The sequence below is a fragment of the Ostrinia nubilalis genome, chromosome 5, assembly GCF_963855985.1.
Source record: "Ostrinia nubilalis chromosome 5, ilOstNubi1.1, whole genome shotgun sequence".
Lineage (NCBI taxonomy): Eukaryota > Metazoa > Arthropoda > Insecta > Lepidoptera > Crambidae > Ostrinia > Ostrinia nubilalis.
In genome coordinates, this window is record NC_087092.1 from 10596839 (window position 1) to 10622293 (window position 25455).

The window sequence follows — 25455 nt, forward strand, 5'->3', positions numbered from 1 at the left end:
TAGAAAAGAAAAAGAAATGGGAATTTGTGCCATTTTTGGCCAGCTTTACCCCATTTCTGGCCACAGTCATGTGCCAGTTCTGGCCATCAAAATTCATCAAAAAAAACAAAAACTACTCGACGGATTTTAACGAAACTTGGTACAATTATTTTTCATACTCCTGGGCAGGTTATAGTATACTTAGGAATTCCCACGGGAACAGGAATTAGCGGGAAAATCCTTTTGTATGAAAAATCTAAACCGCTTAAGTTAGACGCTTGAAATTTGGCATGTAGGTACCTTAGTAAACTTAAAGCTTAGTTACAACAAGGAATTCCCGAAATTCCCACGGGAACGGGAATTAGCGGGAAAATCCTTTTGTATGAAAAATCTAAACTGCTTAAGTTAGACGCTTGAAATTTGGTATGTAGGTACCTAAGTAAACTTAGAACTTAATTACAAGGAATTCCCGAAATTCCCACGGGAACGGGAATTCGCGGGAAAATCCTTTTGTATGAAAAATCTAAACCGCTTAAGTTAGACGCTTGAAATTTTGCGTGCAGGTACCTTAAAGCTTAGTTACAACAGGATATTGCAAAATTCCCACGGGTACGGGAGTTAGCGGGAAAAAACATTTGTACGAAAAAATCTAAACCGCGTAAGATAGATGAAGAGGGTAAAACGGGATCCACGCGTACGAAGTCGTAGGCGGCCGCTAGTATGAAATATAATATCTCAGCTTGAATTGAAATCAACATTAACCTATAGTATAAGTTTATGCGGTTAGTACTGGAACAATTTTCTTTTCACAACACCGATTTTTTTAGTATTTGGTTTCGATGGAGGCATTATAATCGTAACTCTGAAAATGAATCGATTACTTATATCAAAATAGCTAAGTAATTAAATTGAAAAATCACGATAAAAACTAAATGGCCAAAAGTGGGGTTCTTCGTGCACCACTTTTGGCCATTCATGTGGCCAAAGATGGGAAAATTCATTCATTCTGGCTCCATTAGTGGCCACCTCTCATAAACCCCTTAATAAACAAATAGCGATAAAATATCATTAGTACCACTTAGACAGTGTATTCTTTATTAAGGATTAACATAAACATTTAAAAAAATAAGAAGGATTTAGAAAATAATGATTGTTTACTCACCCGCTCGCCTTAGCCTTTTTGCTAAGACTTAAAACAATTAACGCTTCTCCAAAAATAATGACTTGTTGGATTGAAGTGAAGCTTGACACATCAAAGCTGTTAACGCTATCAGTGTTGCTAATATTAGATATTTTTATTCCCGTAAACCATAGAGTAATATATTAGTCTTTGCCTTAGTTATAACGATTTGAAGTTCTAAATGGCCACAAAGGGGTCGGTGGCCACAACCGGGTCACTTGCCCTACGCACCTTCGTATAAAATTTTGATTTGTTAATTCTAACAATATGTGACAATATTTATATAACCATCAGAAATATGGGGCGGCCTTAACCCCCCCCCCCCCCCCCTCCCCTTCGTACCCATAAAATTTTGATTTTTAATTTCTAACGATATGTGAAAATATTTATACAAGTCATTAGAAATGTGGAGGGGACGGGACTAACCCCCTTCCCCCTAATCCCACCCCTGGAACTGCTTCAAGTGAGAGTACCCCCCCTCCCTGAAAATAACCCCATATACGCGAATGAGTCATAATAAAAATTAATTATTTAATTAATTACTTAGGTAGGTAAGTATTAAAAACTAAAAAATATGTCGATTTCTTTGATGTTATGTGTCATACAAGTACCTAACACTATACATTTATATATCACGAACTTGGGAAAAAGTAACAATAATACGGTTCCTTGTTTCGTGATACTGATTATTCCAAATTCCCCAAGTAAAATTCATGGATTATTGTCAAATTGTGTCAATTAACTATTATCTATCCCATATAACATACAAATAAACCAAGATAAATAAAACAAATCGAATTAAAACCAAAATTACGCTGGTAGTACTTATGCTAATTTATCTTAAAATTGGTCATTTATGTGAACTTCAAACTCGTGTCATATAAATTCTAGTGAACGAAACATATACCAAATTTAGATCATGAGAAACTTAACTAAATGTATTATTTGTTTCATAACTTACATTTCAATTATCATAAATAATTATTTAAAAACCAAGCATCAAAATATTATCCATAATATCCTTGATTCGGTAGTATCACGAAACAGGGGACACCCGAAAAATAATATGTACGCTATTTCGTGAGTCAATTAATCGCAATTTTAAAGGAATTCTACGTTTTCATATAACTTTTTTCTAAGCCAAATCAATTGTCAAGGAACACATGAAACCACTATTACAAGTTTTATGCAAATGGACGTTCCTTCGCCTTTCTATAAGCTTAAGATGTTGGAGCGCTAACCTTACGGTGAGAGCAACATTTGCACGCCGCACGGCTGTTTTTGGCTCTCTGAGAGTTTGAAGCTTCGTATTGCTCTCATTTTTGGCGCCACAATGTTGGTACTTGGTTTTTTAGATAGCTTAAATAATAGAGTTTTTGTAGTTATAAAGAATTTTTATAAATAACATTCCATTTGCTTATTATTTGAGCTAGAAAAAAAACTTACGAACTTACGTACTATCACGAACTAGTAGCCGTTTACCTTAGGTACTGATTGCATTTTTGGCATCAGTATCGACACAAGTATCGATCACTTATCACCCCCTGACAGTTATTTTGAAAATATATTCCATGTACAGAATTGACCTCTCTACAGATTTATTATAAGTTAGATTAAAGTTCTTTATCGGTAAAGGACAATGTTCGTTCTCCATACATTGTTCGCCTAAGAACCAACAATTTTGACATATTACTACCCGAAAGCGAAATAATACGATTCTGTGTGTAAGAACAATGATTCCTGATGGACACTTGCCATAAAATTAATGATTAAGAATATTACATTACAGCGATTTTATAATATGTCGTTTATGACAACATGGCGTCTAATGTATTGTGTGAATGTATGAACACCGATTCGCGAAAAATGTTTTGTATTGTCGTCACGCCGAGTCGCAGCCAAATAGTATAAAATAATAGAACAAGTTTTAGAAATACAACTCGGCATTCCACTTTCATAATATGCCCACATATTGCACGTAAATAAACAACATGAATCGTAGGTTGTTTCCACCCTTGTCATCTGACACATGAAATAAACTCCTATTGTATTATAGATATCGAAGCCGAATCGTATATAATAATAGAATGGGTTTTGGAGATCACTCGGGGTTCCACTTTTATAAAATACCTACATATTGCATAAAAATAACACGAATCATGAGTTTTCTTTTCACCATTTACATCTGACACGAGATAACAAACTCCTATCTCCATGACAACCGTCGTAGTCTATGCCAAAGACTACAATATTTTAAGCAAGAAGTTTCAAACCTTAGCGGCTACAGTAACCCCTGGGCCACATACATCGTGACATTCGGTCGACACCGGAACGAAGTCTTGCGATTATGCAAAAAAGCACCGTATTCTAGTGCGGCTATATCACGTTCAACCGGGGTTTTAATTCGTCTAAAGTCCTGACTAAAGACTGGAAGAAAATACGCCGCATTGTATGAGTTCGTGTTCGTTAAAGCGGCTTCAGATCTAGAGCCTACATTGTTTTCTTTCCAATAATATCCGAAGGTACCGCTGCATGATCTTTACAACAAAAACGTCAATAGTTATTAAGGTGCCAAAATTATATGATTACTTTGGCACGGTATTATACACGTTCGAAGATTTGTCATTTTCATTCATTTCATCATCATCATCATCATTTCAGCCACAGGACGTCCACTACTGAACATAGGCCTCCCCCAATGACTTCCACATCGCACGGTTGGTAGCGGCCTGCATCCAGCGCCTTCCCGCTACCTTTATCAGGTCGTCGGTCCACCTTGTGGGTGGACGTCCCACGCTGCGTTTTCATTCATTTATTATTTTCTTAAAGTGCCGGAAAAAAAATAGTTTCTAGCTGTCCCAGCAACTTCGTCAATAAAAAGTTGTCTTGTCTTATCTTTAAAATCGTAATATTAATTTCTGAAGGTATCCTGTTTGACACCTAATAATATTATTTGACATAGCTGGCTCGGCGAATTTCGGCAAATTAATTTTGACATTGCAAAATATGACTTTTGATAGGTTTATCATAGAATTCGGCGGGGATATCCTCACGGAGGAAGTTCGAAAAATGGCGGAACAAGATCTTATAATAATGCAAGGCTGAAGCTGTAACGCGCGTGCTCCTACGTGTAATCCGGCGAGTATACAATAAATAGTAATGTCTGGTAAATAGTGATACAGGCACCTCCCGCGACCTTCACCAGATCGTCGGTCCACCTAGTGGGAGGCCTGCCCACGCTACGTCTTTCGGCTCGTGGTCGCCACTCAAGAACTTTCCTGCCCCAGCGGCCATCAGCTCTACGAGCTATCCCGTCTATGTCTATATGCGCTACGATTACAGGGTATCATTTTGTATAGTCGCAAGACTTCACTCCGCTGCTGTCAAATCAATGTCGCATAATTTTATCGCAATGTGTGTGGCCCTTGGCCAAATCACAGAAGCCTATGCGAAGAAAGAGCACTTGAATGACAATGAAAATCAGGGTTACCATTTTATAAGATCTCCTCACTATTGAGTGTAACAAAGTAACAATAATCTAGCCATTAATTACATTTATTACCTATACGAGAAAGTAAAGCAACATGCGGTTTTATTTTAATTTGTAAAATATTTGTAACAGTTTGTTCTAAGTTTAGTTTTACAACAGTATTGCTGTTTCAGCTGTCACTGTGAAGCTTTGGGAAAATAAATAAATAGAAAAAATATTAACATAAATATTTATTTAAGTTTTTATGTTCATTATCATAATAAATGCCAATTTAAGTTACACTGTGTGACAGTCTTTGACACTAAACAAACTCTTCAGCTTAATAATACCTACCTACAGGGCGTTTTTATAGTTACTCTTGCTAATGAAACAAGAAGGGTTGATTCTACTACTGAAATACAACTACTTTTCTTACAGGACCATTATCAAATTCTCAAAAAAATTCACATCCTCGTGATGGTGATAATTTCTATGGAGGGGTTTTTTTTTATATTCGGTCTCTTGGGATAAGTTATTCCATTTGAGCAGTAGAATTAATCCTTTTTATTTGATCACATATAAAAATAACACAAGTGTTTAGGAAAACTTCTTCTTTGGTATGGTATCACCACGGAGTTATAATGGTGGCAACTGTATCACTGACTTGTAACTTTCAAACAGTATGAATAATAAGGGCTCCACATTGGTTTTCTTTCTGAAAAAAGGCTTTCACTTTTAGTACTAACCCTTTAGCACTATTTCATTGAAATAAAAATACAATAAACGCACAGAAGACTGAAATTGAGTCAACTGACGTGACATTTATAATTTGTTGACATTATGACAGTTTGACAAGACTAGGGATTGAAAAAGTTTTAGTTGAAAAAGTAAAATGACAATTTATTAAAACGATTCACAAGGATATAATCGATTAAAAATATTTATAAAATGTTCTGATACTTGCCTGTAGCCATTATCCAATCCTGGTTTCTACTGAAAAACTACCTCGTGGCAAGATTTTAATAAAATAATAAAATCTTTATCTTCTCTTTCACAATCTATAAAAGTTCATTTGGTCTATTATTATACATGTGCTATGAATGAGGGTTTTCGCGATTGAAAAATCCGCGAGATGGCAATACGTAGACGCGAGGTCCAAATGCTGCATGATTGGATTTTTCAATCGCGAAAACCCTCATTGGCATAGATTATGAGAGACTGGCAACTATACTAGGTTGATATAGGTATGTTTCTCTCACTTCAACTGGCATTGGATTCAACATCGGATTCTGACACTTTTACAGTTATGATATCATGAATATCAGTTTATGGTCCTAATTATTTTTATTTTATTTACGACCTTCGACCAGTTGGACACTTTAAATAACTTCTTGTAATAGTGTCAATATCTTTTTAGCTTTTAACGCAAATCTAGTCTTCAAAGCAATTTAATCGATTTATTTTTTTTTTCAAAATCGATATTTTATTGTCTATGATGGCCGCAGGAACATCACTATACATGGACTCCCAGCAATAAAGTACGGTAAAGCCTCGTACAGATTTTATCGGCAAAAATTATGAAACTTGATAGGTTTTAGACCATGCCAAGCACCAAAACGTCCGGAAGTTGTAATAGTATTATAGAATAAACGTTAAAAGACTTATTTATTTAATTTTTCAATGCTTAAGTGTCCATTAGAATGAAAGGGTGCTTAATGTATTAAAAAAATTAGAAAATAATTATGATGGGTTCATGTTTTTGGGCGGTTTTTTAGGCGATTTCTGACAATGTCCTTTAAGTGAAAAAATCTCGAACCCACTGAAATGAAGTCGGTCAATTTGTATTCTTAGATTTTTATAAATTGAAATGCCTAAAGCAAAATCTAAAATAAGTAGGTAGGTATACCATTGGCTCTATTTTAAAATATTGTAAGAAGAAGAAGACTTGTTTTCTGAAGAAATGTACAAGTAAGTAATCTACGTAAGCACTTCTAACATGTTTTTGTTGGCAAAAAATGTCATTGTTCTCAAGAACTATGTTTACTCGCCTACTGTTCATATTGATTCATGACAGGTAGGTATGCCTACGTGAGTCGGAAACCAGAAACCCACTACGTTTTGGAGGCTTGTCAAGTTCGTAATCTCATACTAATGTAATAACATGTAGGCAATTTTTGTAGAGTTAAAGTGAACTAGTCTGCCTTTTTTAAAATTAAAAATATGCCCGCCAGGGAATCGAACCCAGGTCTTCTGATTGTGAATGCAATTTTCTATGCATTGTGTCTGGTATCTGTAGAAATGTACTGAGAATACAATGGACAGTTTAGTATCTAAGTACCTACGCGTACGCGTACTTACAGTAATTAGAGTTACAGTCCATTTTTACGTCACCCATTTCTCACTTAGGATCTTCTACTAGTTACAGGCTGAAGATATTAAGTATTTATATCAAAAATATCTTTTTGGAAATAATAATCATAAATTGATCCCAGTAATTATTAGGCACATGACTCCCTACTTAGATCAAGAATCGAAATATTGACCTGGTATCATTGACTTGTGGCTTCTAACTCATCGATTTGTGATTTCAACAGCACGTCAAGAATAGTTTGATGTGATGTGATGTTGTCTGTACTTGTGTTATTTCTTATTTAATTTTAGGGAAATGAAACTGCCAAAGTAATACAAAATCAAGACATTTTATTAAACATTAAAGACTAGATCAATATATTAGGCGATTAATCGCATTCTCTTTCATATTCACAAAATAATCACAAATACAAATTTTGTGAACAACTCCGTGCGTCGAGACGGGCGCATGGGGCGCGCGAGTGCGCGGCGGCGGCGGCGGCGCCGGGGGCGGGTCCATTGTCATCCCGCTGGCTGTTCAACGCGACACGTCGGGCTCGGCTGCTTCACTGCCTTCAGAAGGCAGCCTAGCAGTTTCCAACGTCTGAATCAGTCTGTCTAAACCGTACAGGAAACCTTCCTCGTGATTGCCCTGCTGCCAGGTCGAGCGGTGGTTCACCTGCGTGCCTTCAGGCACGCGTCGCGTCTTAGCGAAATCAATCAACCAAGCTCCGACGCGTTCGTCGTCGTAAATGATAAAGATACTGCTCCCGACGATTTCATGGGTCTTGAAGAAATCCGAGCGCTCGAAAAGGTCTCGTATTTCGCGCAAACGGGTGGTGATGGCGCGACGGGCGCGCTCATCTTTTCCTAGAAAACGGGCCACGGTCGCCGCGAGCTGCTGCGGCTCGCGAACGTTCTGCAGGTCCGTCAGCGGCGGCTCCCCTGGCAGCTTGACGGCTTCGATGCGGAAGCCCTGCTCGGCAGACGACGAGCGCTGTTCGCGGAACTGCATGTATCTCAGTTTAGTGACAGCGCGGGCGGCGTGCTCGGCCTCGGTGGGGGCGTTGGGGTCTAGGCGCACCATTTTCTCGTAGAGGTCGGTGCGGGCGCGAGCGTTGCTGACTTCGTCCTCGAGGAAGGTGCGGGTTCCCATCTTGATGTCCATGACGTGGGGGTCACGGAAGCCGTGGAGCAAGTCTTGTAGTTCGATGAAGCGTTCTCCACCGTACTCGAGTTCACGGTAGTATTTGGGGATGGCCGAGCGCATGTGGGGGCAGGCTGCGAGGGCCTCGTAGGTGTCGCGCTCGGGGCTGTGCGCGGGGTGGTCGCCGGCGGCGCGGCGCTTCCACACCGTGCCCGGGCCGGCGGGCGCCAGAGAGCCGGGGTGGCCCGACAGTTGAAACCACTCCGAGGAGCGGGACTTCAACAGCGCATCCGAAGCGGGAGCTGATAACTCCAATGCATTCTGTAACAATAGGAAAAAATATTTAGTGAAGGTCCAGTGGTTAAGGAGACCCTTGGTGATGACGATAGAAAGGAAAATGCGCATTGTTGTTGTAACTAATTGAATTGCGGAAACAATGATCAATGTGCGTAGGTTCTCTAATTACCACAGTAATGTTTATTTATTTGGTTGTTGCAACTAATGCGATTAGAAGGTAGATTACGTAATCAGCTTTACATAATTAACTTATTGTTTTTAATTAAATTTATTATTAATGTTTGTATATTGAGAAAGTCCATTAAAAATTAGAAAACATAATTATCCAAGATACTTACAATAGCTAGGAACTTGAGGAGGTCTGAGGGCTGTGCATTGGGCGCAGTGGTGGCAGGGGCGGGCGCCGGCTCGGCCTGGGCGCCGGAGCGGCGCCAGCGCTTGAAGAGCAGCGCGCCCTCATCCTTGCGCCAGCGGTCATCCTCTTTGCCAGGCACAGCGACCTGAGGACAACGAAAATCACAAGTTGAAAACACCACGTCAATACCACAATACACTGTGTGCATAAAATATCACTTTGTTTTGTAACACCACACATTGCGATAACGTACCGCTAAAATTTTATTGGCTGCGTAAAGTAGCCCGCCAGGGCCGAGGCGGCTCAGCACCGACTGGCGGGAGACACTGTTCATTTTGCTGGTGACGGTCATGGTGCGAGTGCTTGCGACGAATGCGCGGACACAAATGAGCTAGTAACGATAACGATTGCTGGGAACAAGCGAGGCCGTGTGTTCACGACTGCTGGTAGCCTGCGAGTGGTGGCGGTGGGAGGGCCGGCCGCGTTTTATAGAGACCTCGCCGCGAGTGACGTCGGCCCCGGCCCGCGCCTCAGCTCTGTCCCCTACAATGAATTTTCCTAGCGCCAGTTTTTCACGAAGATGGGCGGATATCCATTGATCTGTTAGGTGTCGTGAAAGCAGCACGTTACTTTCGCCTTGATAGTTAGCGCCGGCCGGGTCACTTTTTTTGGGTTTATCGATAAAAGGTTTTCTATTTTCGAGTGGACAATAGAAATCATTGGTCAGACAGAAATAGTAGGTACATTTGCTTGGTACAGTAAATTTTTAAACATTTTTAATTTTCATTTTATCTAATACCGGTGTTTCTTTACGCAGTTAAATTGTCATACTCGTAGTATGTGTTTTAATGCACTTTTTGTACAAATTCCACGAGGCAAACAATGTAGAGTTTTATTAGTGATACATATTACCTACCTGCGAGGCTGCGACCGATTTTATTTTTGCTACCCAGATTTTTTAAATTATTCAGGTAGGTGCATGTTAGAGGATAATAGTTTAATTGAAATGGTGCCTATTGTAACTAATTAATTTGTAGGGGTACAATATTTAAGTTTAAACTGAGAAAACTTATCATTATAAACTACTATGTATTACAGCCTGACATGTCTGATAGTATTAAAATATTTTCTTGTATCATTTACCTGAGTGTAGAGTTATATTTTATTGAAGACTGATTAAACTTTTAATAAATATGTACTTACTGAAGCTTCCTGAAAATTTTGATATTACCTATCAATTATATTATTTCAAATATTTTTACCTGCTAGGATAAGTCTTGTACATTTTGTTTATTCAGACAACTAAATGCACTCAAACACGTGTTATCACATTTTTAAAATTAATTTAGACTGGAACCTTTAGTTTATTTGTTGAACATTGACCGTTCCCATTAAAATAGAGCAATCATTTATTTTATCCATAATAATACGCAGCTCTACCAATTGACGTCCCGGGTCGTAAAATAATGCGTCAATTAAATCACAACATGATAACATAAACATTAAAATCAATTCTTTGACCTAAAGCGCACTGCATAATGCGTGACGTGTTATTTCCAAAAGATACGAAAAAGCAAATGCGTGACGTACAGTCGTTTGTCCTTAGAGCGCGTGACGCAAAGGGAAGGCGCTCGCTGCGGTCTCTGGCCAAAACCGTGACGCGTAATGCGCGGGCGCAGCCTGGAAGCGCTCACGCTTGGCTGCCGTGACGTCACAAAACGCTAGTACGTCCATTGTAACTATAAGATAATTCGAGTAATTAACGTCACTAATTAAGGCTCAGCCAATAACACGATCGTAATTACATAATTCGAAACGCTACTCATTGGTTTTGCGTTGAAAGTTGGCAGCTTGTTGATATATTTTTAAACGAATGCCTATTATGGTAGTTTGTGATTTTAACAATTACGAGTCGATCTTGTACCATGAGGGTTTCGGACCCTTCATCCTTCTCCTTCTATTTTATGTTTCATTGGTTTTGAAGTGCGAGAAAAAAACTTTTTTAAATACAAAATATAAGACAGGCAAAAGTGTCACATTAAAGCAAATTATCAATTTTCGGATTTATATTTGTGCTGTTAGACCTTGCTTCTAGCCAAATTCGATAATTCTAGGTCAGCGGGAAGTAAGATAGTTTTTGATTTAGTATTGCGATTGTTGTCTAAATATAAACGTAAACTTGAGAAAACCTATTAACTTGATATTCCTTGCTATCTTGATAAAAATATCTTGTCAGAGGGATTACTTTTCTCTTTTAAAATTTCATAAGTACCTAGGTTACAGTAGTACACATTTAATAAGGCGCGTCGTGAATCTTCGGCCACGCAGACAAGGACAAAATTTTTCCGATTATGTTCCCCATCGCACTTGCGCAAGCCCCGCCCATTTCATAATTACACTGCAGGCCAATTGTAACGGAATTACGGGGAATAAAATATTTATCTTTTTGCCAAAAAAAGTTTAATAGAGTATTTAAATAAATAAATAGACTTCTTAAAAAACAAATTATAAATGTGTTTTTGCTACATACTTTGGGATCGATCGAAGCAATGTACGCGTCTAATATGTATTTATTTATTTACTAGCTTTTGCCCGCGGTTTCACCCGCGTGAGATTTAGTTTGTCATAGATCGTCATAAATTATAGCCTATATTATGTTATTCTGGGTTATAAACAATAATACTGTAAAGTTTCATCAAAATCCGTTCAATAGTTTTTGCGTGAAAGAGTAACAAACATCCAGACATCCAAACTTTCGTATTTATAATATTAGTAGGATTATTTTTGTGGGATGTATTTAATCCATAATTTAGAAATGTTAATATTTGCATGCTACATATAATTGTAGCGAATTACGATAATGAACTTTATTTTATTTATCATAACATCTTTAATATACTGTACTCTACTAAATGGCAAATAAATATTTGAATTTCCGAATGTGAGAAGAGTGAATGCTGAATCTATTAATGAATTGTGAGTGTGTAGATGTACGGAGATTGGAGGCTCACAAAAATAAAACACTTTTTTTGCCACTAAGTGTACTTTTGTCTGCAACGCGTCTACGCACTCTAGAGTATGGCGGCCAGTGTCACAGCGCGCGCAAACATGACGCGGCGACGGACCAATACCGGCACAGGAAGAAGACGCGCCGTGCGTGGAGTATCCCGATTGGTCAATAGCATTTCCCGCGCTACTTAAATTCGTCTTCTGCGCAGGTACATCGGTGAGCCTTATTAATTGTGTACTACATTTTCTCTTTTACTGATCCGAAAATACATTTTAGTAGAATAATTGTTTTTCGAAAGAATTAACTAATTAAATATTTTACTAGAAATAATTATTATGTCATCCATGTTCTATGTATAAGTTGCACCAAATCATGTTCATTTAAATTAAAGTTAAATAATGTAAATACATGTACAAGACAAATATTCTAAGAATTCAATTGAAATAGTGAAGAGAATAGGAATAGTTAAACATTTGATGTTATCTGTTTAATTTCACTCACGCCTAAATATTTAATGTAACATCTGTTTTCGGTTAAGTGGTGGTTTAAAATAAACAAAATGCTCTTATTTATTTTACTTCTACCAATGCTATTAATTGAAGTTACCATACGGTTGTGTTTTTCAACGCGTCCTAAGTGGGGTGTAAGATAAATAGCTGATGTATAAATCACCTCGTTTTATTTATTACTAAATAGCTTTTACAAACAAAATCGTCTACGTAGAGTTCTTTAAACGTTACCTAAATGTGCTATTCTGGTATACAAGCTACGTAAAGCTTCATGAAAATTAATCTAATAGTTTTTGCGAAAGTTTAACCGGATTAAATACGAGTTTTTATTTTTAATTAGATCGAAAGAGACCCTTAATGAATAAATAAATTGTGTTTGAATTTCATCATGCTGCAATCGAATCCAGAGGCGACTACAATTCGCGAAGTCCTAATGTAATACCTAAGTACTTCAAGAGCCTACTAGCTGCGACAAACTATTCCTAAATAAGAAAAGAATAGGTAAGATTCTTCCTAGAGATATGTCACGTTGTGTAAGAACAAAAAATAATCGTAAATACAAACGGTACATTTATGTAAAGTCCTGACTAATCCAGATAAGTGATAAAAAAACATGTTTATCACGTCTGGATCACGGTCGCCAGGTTTTTTCCCGATTTTTCTTTTGTATTAAGTATTTCCAATTGTGTAAAACCAGTCACTTGTAGGCAATGAATATTTCATCTCAAATACATTACATCACATTGCATTTTAAGTACATGATTGACATATCGAGAGGCTCTTTTTCGATGGGTTTCATAAATACGACAGTAAAATGTTTACGACTTCTCAACACTTCGCTTTCAAGACATAATGTAATGTCCTGTTATCGTTTAGGTACACACGAGGACATAAAGACTGGAATGTAGTTAAATTTCAAGTTATTTCTTCAAATAAAGTTTTATGGGAAGAGTGTTCCATAACATTTCTTTATGAGAAAGTCTTGTGTATCTCTACATTAGGGTACGGATCCTATGTTACGATGCTCAAGATAAATCCGAATCTAGGAACCTAGTGTACCTATATTTTTGTGTAAAGATACTCAACATTGTTCAGAATACAGACTGTAGTATTAAAGAGTCGATAACTAAAAATGTAGAGTCAATCCGTGCACTGGATCTTCTGTTAAAAACAATATCGCAACGAAGCCAATATCAAGGCTATTTATTTATAAAAAGACACTATTTAATTATAAGTCACGTCCGTCGAAACAGATTCAAAACGATCGTCTTTTATCAATACTTATTGTTTATTGTCACGTGAGTTTTCTATCGCGTTTTGTTTTCAATTCCTTAAAAAGGTTTTTGCAAAACATCCAACAGATATTATGTAAAATATTCGCGAAAATTCGAAACATGTTTTGAAAATGTTACAAGGGGCAAGTCAATAGTAAGCAGGTAACGATAAAATGCATTTACCTAAGTAGTTAATATTAATACCTGAGTACAAGCACGTACCTACTTTGACCGAAATCATACTTTGATGTATCAGGGTTAATTGACATATTTCTTACCCAATGCTAAATGAAGATCTAATATGGTTTTTTCTATTCTTACTTAAAAAAAGTCAGAAAAATTCTGTAAAAGCGGGCGAAATATATCATATAACATCTATAGGATAGTGTTCTACTATCTCGTTTAAGTATTTGTAAATTAATTTTAATAAGTACATAAGAAGATGGTGTGTTATTAGTTACCTGCCAAATATTTGTACTAGAATAATAAATTGTTGCTAAACAAAACGAGTATGTATCTAGGTACCTATTTGTTGATTTCAATGTTCGCAATAGGTAGCAACTAACTGAGGCAAATGCCCTCATGAACACATAGTACAACTTTTTCTATGTACGCATCTAAACTCCAAACTCTTCTTTATGTAACGTTTGTTCCTCGTCAATACTTCATTATTTCTTACTCTGACTAGTTCAATGTAGCATAGACTAATATAACTATGTTAAATAGCCTCAAATACTTACCTATATTATGTAATATTTTTAACGAAAAACTTACCTGTCTACGTGAATGGATAAGTAAACAATTCTTCAGATTTTTCCAATGAGTCTAACTTTTCTTTGGTATTACACTTGTACAACAGTACATACATCTGACGTGATATGTTGACCTTATACCTTGCGAAATAGAGCGACTTTTACAGTGCATGTTTTACTTGATGTACAATTGTGTAAATACATAACGTCAGACAATGTTGTCGTACATGTTCTAAAAAGTTAATGTAAACATGCAGATACCGTGTCTACTACAGCATTTGAATATGTTCTTAAAGATCTTACGTAGGTAGTACCTAAATTCTCAATAATATGGTCCTTAGTCACAATAATACGCTTTATTTTAAAGGACAGTGCCAATCCATGTATGGAAGTTGGACCAAGTGCTGCCCAGAATGAAACTATAGTGCATTTTGTTCCTCAAGCCAATACTAATTTGTAAACCGGAGCGCACTGAAATCTATCCCTGGAGTTAAGAGAAAAAAAGAGTTTTGTTTCGAATTATTTACATACAAAATATCATCGATGTATACCTACTACGCATAAGATTTCGCGATTTTCAACCGACTTCAAAAAAGGAGGAGGTTCTCAATTCGACCCGTATGTTTTTTTTTTTTTTTTTTTTCTATGTTTGTTACGCGATAACTCCGCCAATTATGAACCGATTTGAACAAATCTTTTTTCGGCGTATAGGTAATACCTCAAGGGTGGTCCCATTTAAATTTAATAATAGAAAAGACAACCCCCAAGGGTGGAAAATTGGGGATGAACTTTTTTATACGCAATATCTCCGCCGATTATAAATCAATTTGAACGATTATTTTTTTGTTGAATAGGTATTATCAAAAGGGTGGTTTCATGCGAATTTGAAGAAAATATTTCACCCCCAAGGGTGGAAAATTGGGGATGAACTTTTTTATACGCAATATTTTTAATTTTTAGTTTTTTTTTGTGTTCACGCATTTGAAGTCGGTTTTATTTTTTTAAAAAGTTAATTATGGCATTAAATAACACTCGTTATGTTGAAATTAACCATACTGCATCCGTACACCTTACTTTAGTACGACTTCGACATTATTTATAAGCGATCAAGCGCTGTTGCAGTAGTTTGGTTAGTTGACCGAAATTAATTATTTCCAAAATAGAGCAAGAAGTTTTAGCTTACAATAACTTCAATAATCGATTGTAATACACCAACAAATTGATTTTTCACAATGATAGAGAACTAAAACTTCTTGATTCATTTTGGAAATAATGATATCTGTCAAGTAACCAAACTATTGCAACAGCGCTAGATCGCTTATAAAGAATGTCTAAGTCGCACTAAAGTAAGGTGTACGGATGCAGTATGGTTAAGTTCAACATAGCGAGTGTTATTTAATGCCAAAATCACGAAATCTTATGCGTAGTAATATGTATACATCGATGATATTTTGTATGAAAATATTTCAAAACAAAACTCTTTTTTTCTCTTAACTCCAGGGATAGATTGCAGTGCGCTTCGGTTTACACATTAGTATTGGTCTGAGGAACAAAATGCACTATGGGTTGATTCTGGGCAGCACTTGGTCCAGACCCTGGCACTATCCTTTAAAGTTTGATTGATTCAGAATCTGGACAAAACATAATAATTAAGTTTAGTGTGTCGCAGTTGGATAGGCTTGACTCGTAATCACATATTAAGTCTAAAACCATTCCAAATAACTTATAGACCTGTTATTCTGCATTCACTGTGTAAACTTAATTTCATAACGTAATCCTCAACCAAATTAGGTTACTAATAGAGTTTTGAAAAATAGCACTTAGTTGCAATAAGCTCTACTATGTCTTAAAATTTATTTGAAGGGAATTATGTAGTTTGTCCAGTAGTGGACGTCATTTGGCTGAAACGAACGTAGTTTTGTTCAGTACCTACAATGTATTTTGGTGTCTTGACGATTACGTGAGAGCCTTAATAACGTAGCGTACTACTAAGCATAAAACAGACAGTGAAATAGCAGTATTGATTATTAAAACGGCACCTGCATTACCTAATGCTTCCATCGTACTTTCGATGTTTTGTTAGTAAAAAGAGTTACCACTGAACTTCATGAATTGTACATTGTGTTCGAAGAAATATAAAAGCGCTACTTGGGATCTGATAAACCAATAACAAAACATTTAGGTCGAGAAAACTAAATAAACTCTACTACGATATGAAAGAACAGATAACAAAAAGACAGGTGGATTATTAAAAACTAAAGTAATCAATGGAAGTTTTCAATAGGAACGTATTTCATTTGTCCCAACTAACTATCGAGTTAACACTATGAAGCTGAAATTCTAAAAACGGTTAATTTATATTGTCATCATATGTATAGTATGGGTTTTCGGAAAATTTTAAACTTTCGGGCAAATGGTTTTCTTTCAGCGACATATTTAAGGTAATATAAGAAAGCAGGAAGCTTAAAGGTGTTTTATAAGCTATAATTAATAATTAATTTGCGTTTGATCTCAGCTGTTGGTAAGTATTAAGATCTAAGTATAAACTAAACATTACAGGAGATGCATTGTCAATAAGGTATAAAATCATAAAATTACCTCTCAAAGTCGCATGTAATGTAACAAATGGATTTATTTAGTCTGCCCTCGTGCTCGTATGCAGCGGTAGGTCAGGTCAAGGTCGACTTATGAAAGTTAGAGTGCAGTACACCGCACAATGCGCAGACGGCGCGTGGTTTTAATGCAGGATCGGAGGCCGGCTGCGTGGAATCTATGCATCTATGACGTAATTCCAGCACTAAGCCCACAGTTATCATTGAAATGTTACATACTATTCTTTTTCATCGTAATTCTTGCAAAATTATGTAATAACTCGTAGGTATTTTTCACCGAAAACATTCGATTGTTTTCTTGACATTCGTGAAATGTCATTTTTTCAGCACTTAGGTAACCGATATGTTTTATTTAGCCTACCTTTTCAACTTAATCATGATGTCTACCTTTTAAGATCTCAACGGAAAAATATGACTACGTGCCCTTTTTCGTTACTTAAGAATAGGCTGCCATTCAGGACAATTTATTTGAACCAGTACTGAGAAGTGGCATAAAAACTCAGTCACTGTATTCCCCAAATTCATTACAATACCATCTAAAGCTATCAAATGAGGTATTCTGGGGAACTCGAGCCGTAAAGACTTTTGCGGTGTGGTCAGAGTTAGCTAATTATAGCCCATTGTTTTGTTCCAACTACCTACCTGTATATTGCCGAGTAACATGTGACACGAATAGTGATGAGCGTGGAATAATGAAGACAACGAGACGCAAGATTTCGCAACCCCTTTAAGGGTTCCGTACCCATATGGAACCATATGCCACCTGCGCTACTGTCTTTCAAGGGACTGAATTTCATGAACTGTGAGTTGCGAGATGATGTTTAATTCATTTATTTTTGTAAGTAGGCATCTTTATATTCTATTATTGCTGCCATAACAACAAATACACGAAGAAAGCCGTTTTGGCGTATGTTTAATCTTTTTCGATGGTACGGAACCTTTTACATCTGAAAAGTGCACATTATGCATCGCGTCAGTCAAAATATAATTTCCATGAATTGAATAAGCGATAGTAGGTCGTTGTTTTTTACGTTCTTATAAAGAGTAATGTATTTTGGATTAGAAATATGTCGGCTACTTATACGTTTTGCAAAGCAATGAGCAGTGGATATTTCCAGAATGTTTGATTTTGTTACTTTTGTTTGACTCGCTCTTGGGTAAGTACAGGCAGATAGCCGCATAATATCAAGATAATAACTATGATCTTATGAAGAAGACGTCTTCCAGTGACTTGGCCCACATTTCGATGGCTCCTACGTATACTGGCGTAAGTGAAAAAAGTAAATTTTACAGGAGAGCCATTTTAGTGGCCAGAACCATATTTTTGGGTCATATCTTCTGACCTACTAAAACGAATTTAATGAAATTTCACATTTAGCCTTAACATGTAATGCTTTTGCTACTGCTGTTATCAATTTTTATATTTTTCTTATATATTTTGAGATTTTACGCATTGCCCTTTTACGTCGGCATATTTCTATAATTTCATGTATATTGTTCAACGTAAAGAGACTTAAATGACAACGTAAATATAATATTTTAAGCGATTACTCTCTTTATTTATGCATGTAATTATTTTAATTGTTATCATGTGCTATATCAATAATAAATCAGTTAGAAAAAGTCGTTTAATGTACCGTTTTACGTTTTAACGCAAATACGCCCATATACTGTGCTCGAGATTTAGTTAGGTCTTTTAACATAATGTGTCATATTTTAAAAAAATATTAATTACTTGAAAAAATCGAATTGCCTAAGGCGGGAATTGAACCCACGATGCCTTAGGCAGTTCGATTTTTTCAAGTTATTTATAATTTACAAATTAGTTTGAGATGCGACTCTTAACGCTAAAAATTAAATAACTATATAATGTGTCATAATTTATAAATAAAACAATTTGCTAAATATTTTCATGGCTTTATTTAAGATTTGGATTATAAAAAATATATGTTTATGTAAGCAACTACTCGTATAGATTGACGAATCGTATGATTGGGCTTTATACGTGGCGTAGTTTTGCACATACGCCTATTTGCCTAAAATTTTATTTTGTATCTAATGGAAAAAACATTTTTTTTTCTTACTGATGTTATAGATTAGAGCAAAGTGAAATCATTGCTTAAATAATTGGAAAAAGGCGTAAGCGGCAGTTTCGCCCTTATACGTAGGAGCCATCGATTTAGCTTAGTCCACAGGCCAAGTAACTGGATTCTTCCAGTTTCTGGGCCCACCTTCAATGTTTTTATTAATTAATTAATTAAACACCAAATCAACAAAAATCAGGTACTCTAGAATCTTAGAGTGGGCCCTGTTGCTGGAAGAGAAAAAATATTTAAAAATTCAATCCAGCGATTTTGCCCGTGGACTAAGCTAAAAGTGGACCAAGTCTCTGGCAGACTCGAAGTTGTAATAAGGTTTTAAATTAGTTATCAAAGGTTTTGTTTCATCAGAGTTTGGTAGGCCAGTCAAGCTTCCGGTCGTTGAACCTGCTATTGATAAAATGTGCTATCACAAGTATATTAAATAATGGGTATTTAAAACAAAATAAAACTATAATATTAATACGCACTTGCAAGGTCGGGTTGAATGTTCATTTTATGACGTAACAAAACCGTCATATTGTCAGAAACTGTTTTTGTAAATACATCTTTGTGTTTTAAGCAAAACAGTAGGAACGTCTCGTAGATTCTATGATAAATATTCGGAATTATCAATGATTTATACATTAATACTAAACTAACTAACTATCATAAATGCAACGAAAAACATTTTGTTAATTTTATTTGTATTAAAATTCAAGTTTGTTAAAACATGTTATGTTAGTTACAATGTATAAATACCGTTGTTTTGCTTACGTTTATGAGACTGTACGGAGCTAGAGATGCGCTATCTAAGGGCTATATAGGGCACAAAAGAAAGGTCACTGCAGTGTTATTGTTCTCAGTTCTGTACTTTTCCGATGTTTGCCGCCGGTGGGTACTGGTTGGCCAGTTAGCGCAATATATCGTAATGCCCAAATCAAACACGCGTATTTAACAGAGACTAATAGATTACCCGAGTTTGCTCTCCGCAGACACGCGCGGTCTGTTTCAAACGTGGATCTAGAGCAAATAGTTATAAGTAAAAAAATAAACCGACGGTTCAGAATGCAGACTCGTCGCGACGTGACGTGGTTAAGTTAAACAGTTAAATGTTTATACTCGAGGGATTGTGTTTAGTCCATTCTCAGCTTATTGGATGCAATTAGAAATACATCCAAACTATACAAATATTGAAGATGCTAATGGAACATACAATAATAGACTGCCTTAGAGCGTGTAAGTCACATAAAATGTAAGACGTGGTATTCTGTACTGTCGGCCAGGCGTTAGTTGTTAGCTAGCTATTTCTGACTCTGAGCAATAAATTATCAATATATAGGTACCGAGTTTATTTGGTAATGACCGGGGCTGAGGGCAAATTTAAGAGTAAAGAGCACGAGCTTTTACACCCCCAGTCATACTTACACTTACATATTAACGTCATAAACTCATAGAGCAAGCTCTACTTTGTTACGGGCTTAAGTGATTTGAATGTTACCTATTTCATAATACTTAGTTCGATTAATTAATCTTATCTACATATATTGTTATCAGAATCGTTATAGATATGGTGTACAATTAATATTTAATTTGTATGACGAAAGCTCATGAAATAATCTGTGACGCATTTTCATGGTCTACAATGGTATTATTTTATATGGGTTTTTGCTACAAGGGCCCCGGTATGTCAAATAAACATGATGTGTTAGGTAAAAAGATAATTATATTCATTTATGGTGTAAAACTCTACACACAATACATAAACTCTTCTACAGTGCACGTATTTAAAATGAGACATTATGTAGGCCACCTCATAACATTTGTATGTCACACTATAGAAACGAATTCAAACTAATTTCATTCATCCGTGAAACATACTTGAACGTCATTTAAGACGAATATTATGTGGATGAATAAATAATGTTCCTTAATGAATATGCTGTTATTCAATGGCCGTGTAGGGCGGCCATGTCGCAAAAACAACTACGTACATATTTGGAAAACTGCGTACAATGTGTGCTTGCACAATAAACGTCATGTAGGTACGTTATTTTTTTGTTACTCAGTTGTTTTTGTCGAGAGATACTGCAGTGCGCAATTTTTTTCATGTTGGTGAAATGTAACAAACATGTCAACAAGTTTGACAGTGTTTCAAAAAGTTGGCTATTCGGATTGGTACTTAGGCATTTGCAAATGCAAATTTTAATGGACTGTTAACATTCAGTTATTGCATCCAGTGTCTAAAAATGGACAGGCAACATATCTGTACACTTCTGTTCTGTCCATCTATTACAACTTTAAAAAATGCCAGTGTTTGGCTCTAAACTCTTTCTCTATCGACGAGAAACGCAGGCGATTCATAGAATGTGCTTAGTAATGACCAAGGCATCGAAATCGAATCAGAAATGAGGAGATCAGTAAATGAACTAAAGTCGCTGACACAACCCGACGGATTAGCAAGCTGAAGTGGCAATGGGTAGGGCTCATGGCATAGTACGCAGAGCTGACGGCCGATGGAACAGCAAGGTTCTGTAGTAGGTATTATAAGCATTAATGTCACGTAAAACTTATACACTTATAATTATTATGTAATAGTTTTCACGTCATTAATAGCCCGGTGTTGGCTGTAGATTGATTGAACCATGTCGTAATTTCAAAATAAAATAGATGTTGCATGCATTTGTATTTTAATATCTGTTAATTTCTCATACAAACACGTTTTAACCATAGTGAGGTAAGAAATAATAAGATAATACGTCAATGGAATTGCTTATGTTGTAATTCTTGTGTCATCTAAGATAGGTATTAGAATTTTGGGAAAAATTAGCACTTACCTAAACCATGTGATTAAGGTAAGCTAACGGACATATCCTGCACGTTTTCGTTAGTTCAAAGACACGTTACGTATCCTAATATATTAATTTGTTTTTATCGTTAAGTTAAAAATGGTTTTATTTGTATGTAGAATGTTGTAGGTAAGATTGTTTACAATTTGGATATTTATGAAATACTAGCTTAAAACAATAGTTATTCAGCAATGTTTGCCATACCAGCGCTATTAGCTACAATTACATATTTTACACCAATAAAAGTTTTTCTTATGATAAGCCAGCAACTGTTTATAGAATTATTCAAATAGACAGGATAGAGAGTACAGTCGCGCGTGATGCATAAATTCAAGTTGATCCGTGATTCGCGAAAGACCCAGTTTAAAATTATTTCGTCTTTCTTATTGGTTTCAGTTTATTAAACTTCGGCCATACAATCTCATCCAAACGAAGTGTATGATTAAATCTGGGTCGAGGTTGAGGCCGGGGGCTTATTGTTTTACTAATACACCATATTGAGGCTAAGGCAGCCTTAGAAGCAGCCTCAGGGTAATGTAGTTAGCACCTGCTCTAATTATGCCCGTCAGCTACGGGATTATTATACGCGACCTGATTTTCTTTAAAACGTGACTTGTGCTGTTTTTCATTAATCCCTAAGATTGACGATACATATTCAATTAACTACATAAATCTGTACCTATTGAAAAGCAATCAATAGAGCTGTTCGTTTCAGGATGAATTTAAATATAGTCGAAAGCACATCAGACTCTACATTTTCAGCAAATAACACCAATTACAACAAAAAAAAATGGATGTCTGTGCATAAAAGAAAGAGTATTTTTAACAGATAATAACTTAAAATGTGCCAAAGAACTCTCACTTCGTGTAAAGCCGCGCCCCCACTAAGGACGGGCGTTTCCGTAGGCCCATTGGATACACGCCTTAACAGGATGTTGTGTTCAATGTGCCACACTTCCTAACGGATACAAGTGTGCCTATCAATGAAACGAATACCTACGTTACTTTCTCCATACATTACTATCGACCTAAACCATTCATTTGTATGTAAAGGGGTCTTTTTACCATTTCAATGTAATATACAAAAAAAAATATTTTTTCATTAAATTATACGTCAACTTTGTAACCCCTATAACCCCTATCTGATCTCACTAAAACAAATGACTAAAGATTTCTACGAAGTCATCTCTATGAGTGATTGTTGGTTCCTAAAAGGTACTTTTTATTAGACACCCTAATGTTGTGGCATGTCCAAATTGCCCAGATGACGCAGGGCGGTGTTTGCCCAGGCGCACAGGTGGCGCTGTTGACGCAGCTGCGCACACGACACTTCTCGCAACGTTCTTTTGACGCTGAAATCTAACCTCTGTGACTCATCCTGCAATTCAAGTAAACACGCGCCTTCAACGGCCTGAATAAATTGCCGGAAAAACTATTTAAATTAAGTAAATTACTATTTTTAGTCAACGACTACGAGAGGTGACGCACGTAACAGTAACTTTAACGTCTGTCTTAGAGGTTTTGCCAGTTTTTTTCATGTACTTAACTAAAGTTAGTTCATTTTACCTGAAATTAATGAATCATTCACGTTATGGAGTTGTCTCTACTAAACATTGTTGAAAGTGAATCAGCTACCCCGGAGGAAATGAAGTCAATAATTAACATACATTATGCATAACAAAAGGTCGATTATGTTAATAACACACTTAACTACAGTTTTTCGTAGTACAAATTGTTGATTTAATTCCCACGAGAACCGAATACGGAGCGGGAGGTCGGCGGAAACCACAAATAAACCAGACGTTAATTTTGTAATACATATTTTATTATAAACTTTTCGTGTTTAACACCTGGCTCAATATTATCCGTTAAGATAATATTGATACCTACTATATTGCGAAAGATCACTTTTCCATGACCTATATTTTTTTAGTTTTCTAAGATTCACTCATTCGAACTCACTCATAAAATCTTGTAAGACATTTTGATGATCAGTTTTCAGTAATATTTAGGTCATTTTAAAAGGATACTAACATTATTTATATTGTAAAAATTGTTAATTTTCAGGTTGGTCAAGTAGCAAGGTAATCAAAGGTATATTTTAATTAAAAAATTCATGAGGCATCCACACCGGTCAAAACAAATGGACAAAAAGTGTACAATAGGCCGTTAGACGGCAGGAAGCGACCGTGAAGGAATGTACGGGCTGGTGCCAAATATAACTAGCCCCACGCATTCGCAGCCATCTTGGTTTTACGATCAAACAGAAACGTATACAGCCTTATTTGCTCCATTGATATTATGGGTTAATTGTGGCCAGTTCTAAAAATGGGAGCAAAGAAGTAAGTCAAAGGATCATGAGCTCAAATGGGAGATTTCAACCAGTTTTACCAGTTCTTGACAGTTTTAGATGCTTAAGGGGCATATTTATAACACTCTCAAACATGTAGGTTTCTGATGTACATAATCGAACCTATAGAACTAAAAAAATATAAATATATTATTCTTAATAACCTTGATTTATTAACGTACTATTCATTTAAATAAATTTCAATAGAGCTGATTAATGCTTATTTTGTTCTGCAACAAAAACTAATAAAAACAAACAGGTAGTGAATAAATGATGCAGCAAATTAGACACACCCATCAGACGCAAAAATGTTGAATGTCATGAACGGTTTGATAGATAGACGCCGTCACAGCGTCTAGTTAACAAGATTGAGTTACTTGACTACACGTGGGAGCACTGACTCAGAAGACAAGTGAGTTGAATGAAATCATCTACCATAAAAGTGAAAGCTTATAGCTTTACAAGTGTCCACCAAAGTTAACAATGTCTTGTAATAGAGGTGTTTCTTGAGTAAAAAAGCAAGAATCTGAATTAGTCCGTCAGTCACTTTTAAAAAAAAAATCTCGACACTTAACTTATTTTTCCCTTTTTCAAACTAAAGTTCAAGCACGTGACGTCATGGAGTGCTTAAAAGTGTAGCACTTTGTGACGTCACGCGGAACTCCAACACTCCATAACTTCGTAATAAATTACTTGTTTGATTGACAAATAAAAATATACGTGTCCAATATTTTTTGATACTTTTTTTAAGTAGCCTATTGTGTAAGTGAGATGCAGTTTGCAAATTGACAGATGAGACACGTTTTCAACAGTCAGACGACACCAGTTTCGGGGTCAGATGTTAATAATCGGCAAGCGGAAACCAGCTCTTGCGAATACAAAGTATCGCCCAAGTGGGATCTGATACGGAACTTGAGTTTGAGGATAAGATGAGCGGTGAACGGGGTCAAGGGTGATCAGGAGGAATTCGTTCTAGGTCTAGAGATCTGACAGATGACGTAGGTAGCTAACAAAAAGAGACTAACAAATGCAATAATAACGTATCCTATTAATGGATAAAGCATGGACCTAAGAAAATTTCGAAAATTAAAACTGCAATAAAAAAAGGAAACAACTAAATAAGCTTTAAGAGAGAAAAGACAAATGAAAAATAATCACGAAAGGTCATGATGATTCAATCAGCATAATTTATAAATCAAATAGAACCGGTTTCGTTCACTTAAAGCTTAATAACAATGGCTCGAA

General features: G+C 36.2%; 1 protein-coding gene and 1 long non-coding RNA gene across 5 annotated transcripts in view; both read right to left on the reverse strand.

Moving 5' to 3' along the window:
- Positions 1 to 4864: 4864 nt before the first annotated feature.
- Positions 4865 to 6420, reverse strand: LOC135072264 (uncharacterized). The gene is made up of 2 exons (XR_010257387.1): positions 5593 to 6420; positions 4865 to 5343 (listed from the first exon to the last, which is right to left on the reverse strand). It is a non-coding gene; the product is annotated as an uncharacterized LOC135072264 (long non-coding RNA).
- An 888-nt stretch (positions 6421 to 7308) lies between these two features.
- The window catches only part of LOC135071908 (inositol-trisphosphate 3-kinase homolog), a 109050-nt gene continuing 90903 nt past the window's right edge, over positions 7309 to 25455 (reverse strand). For 3 of the 4 annotated variants that reach the window (XM_063965771.1, XM_063965774.1, XM_063965772.1), the window contains 2 exons: positions 8760 to 8921; positions 7309 to 8445 (listed from right to left, as the gene is read on the reverse strand). In XM_063965771.1, the coding sequence (XP_063821841.1) occupies positions 7516 to 8445; positions 8760 to 8921 (1092 nt within the window). In that variant the 3' untranslated portion in view covers positions 7309 to 7515. Of the gene's footprint in view, positions 8446 to 8759; positions 8922 to 9029; positions 9241 to 25455 lie in introns of those variants that run through there. The other variant, XM_063965773.1, reaches the window with a different exon arrangement.